A 2310-nucleotide genomic window follows, 5' to 3' on the forward strand; every position below is an offset into this window, starting at 1 on the left:
CTAGTGAATACAGAGACACTTCATATTCATATACCGGCCTAAGATAGTGTACAGACATGTGCCTGAAAATTGTATAATAGCAGTGCATTTCGCTGTTGAAGTGAATTGGAAACAGAATTTAATCCTACGGTTAGAGAGGCGCAAATAAGTGGTCAGGCACACAGCCACTGTCCTAAAACAGTTTGTTCGAGAATGTGTGGTAGTCGACACGATTTACACACAAGAAAACCTCGGCTGTACATTTAACTATGTGTGCTGTCGATTGTGTTAAAGGGAGGGTGTTGCATAGTGAAAACGCGGGGTATTGCCATTATATACACATAAGTGTGTGTGTGTGTGTGTGTGTGTGTGCAGTGTGGTTGAATGGCAATTCATGTGTGTGCATACGTGTGTACACATAACCATAGCAGACTACTCGTATGTGTATCTGTACACCATAACCTTAATATCCTGCATCCTGTGTGTCTCTACACAAACCCATGGTATCTAACTTGTCGGTCTCTCTCAATAGTACATCCGTAGCCATGACACACTTACTCTCATTCCGATTGCCCATCAGCACGCGTGGCATGAGCTTATCCTGACAATAGTTATGCGCAGCGTCTCGCATGATCTTCTCATCTTCAGTAAGCTGGGAATCCAGGTTCAGTGCATCCTCCCAGTTGAACTTTGTGTAGTTGTATGCAAGACTAGACATACCCCTTGACCTGCTTAGATAGCTATTTGTACCATGTTTGGGTATGCTGTTGACACTGTTCGCAGACGGGCGCGCGATGCGGCTGTAGCGCGATAGCACTTGTGCAAACTTAGTCATGATTGAATGTAGGTGTGGTTGGTGTAGAGGTTACTTATGAGCTATTGAGTGCTATCAACAAGAGTGTCTTTTACAGGGCCGGATTAGTCACAAAAGCACTTGCCTGACAGACGGTAGCTGATGCGAGCGATAAGAATTGCAGTTGCAAAGTACAAGAAACTGTACGTTTGCTATGGCACCAGTACAAAAGTAAACAAACCTAACTGCATATATTTTACGATGAATACGCTCTAGGATTAGAGTCGCTGCATGCAGACTTCAAGCACCTATGTATTTTCAGTTCGTTTCTCATTCTAACGTTTTCTAAAAACAAATCGTTTTGCGTTAAATATAAACGTATATGCTGAAATACTGCAATCGAGATTTTGACCGTGTGGATTTCTCAAGTAAACCGTTTATCATTTTTTACGTTTAGCGTATTAAATTCATCTATTTTCACGTATACGTTCATCGTAGACGTTTACTTCTGAGTCTCGTTCGCTGTCACTTTCTTGGGTTTTTTATTTTTCGCCTTTTGGCTTTTGGGGCTTTTCACCAGGAGTAAGAAATACGTAGAGTTTCGCGAACTACACAGTTTTTCATTGCACGAAGCTTGAGCCGGCCCGTGGTTCACTGGCTCTCTCTGTCTTCGCCAATCCGTGACGTTGTTAAAGAAGTATACAGTCGTATGTATTTATTATGTAGAGTTGTAGACTTCTTGTTATGTGTGCGTAAATAGTAGACTGTAGAGTGTAGACTGTAGAGTGTAGTGTAGACTGTAGACTGTAGAGTGTACAGTAGAGTGTAGAGTGTAGACTGTAGAGCGTGACAGCACTGAGTACTGGGCACTGAGCAGACTGTCAGTCCGCTGACAGCCTGACACGTCTTGACCTTTTAATTTTTACTTTTCCGTACGTATAGGCACTGCATAGCAGTCTGCAGGAGTGCAGGCCTGCCGGGGCATTCGTTCTATGAGCATTGTGCACATAAATATGTGGATATTTTGAACCGAGTTTGCGAGAGACATGGGTAAATAATAATTAAATAAACATGTCAATACGAAAATGGCCGTCTCTGGATTAGGTCTCGAGCGGAAATCAGGTTCCTCTCTGCGATGGAATAAAAATTTTGCGCAGACTTTCCAGCAGAGGACCATGATCCCATGATACGAACAACAATTCTTGTCTTTTTTTTAACACTGAAATGTATAAATAAAAACGGGTCATCAATGATGCTCGGTGTGGGCATTATTTGCAGAATTACGTTACAGATAGTATTTTATATATGCACTCATTGCACTGTACAGTATTCATTTCTTTTTTATCGTACTGTTTCTTAAAAATCAAAAGATGCAGATTACAGAAACTGACGCCTTATGAAATGTCAGTATACGCATTCGAAATTACGAATGTCTGTCAAGCTTTCAAATACACATGTATCCATAGAATCACGAATATATATATTTATCAATGTCTGTCTACAGTACACACACACAAACACACACAACACACACACAC

The 2310-nt window shown here is 41.3% G+C and overlaps 1 protein-coding gene across 1 annotated transcript; it reads right to left on the minus strand.

Annotated features, from left to right (window-relative positions):
• Positions 1-442: 442 nt before the first annotated feature.
• On the minus strand, positions 443-779 carry SARC_14508 (hypothetical protein; the record flags this gene model as incomplete). Its single annotated transcript, XM_014291359.1, has 1 exon — positions 443-779. A coding segment is annotated over one exon (337 nt), but the record flags the coding sequence as incomplete, so codon positions are not given.
• Between the last annotated feature and the right edge of the window lie 1531 nt (positions 780-2310).

Source organism: Sphaeroforma arctica (genome assembly GCF_001186125.1).
Source record: "Sphaeroforma arctica JP610 unplaced genomic scaffold supercont1.4715, whole genome shotgun sequence".
Lineage (NCBI taxonomy): Eukaryota > Ichthyosporea > Ichthyophonida > Sphaeroforma > Sphaeroforma arctica.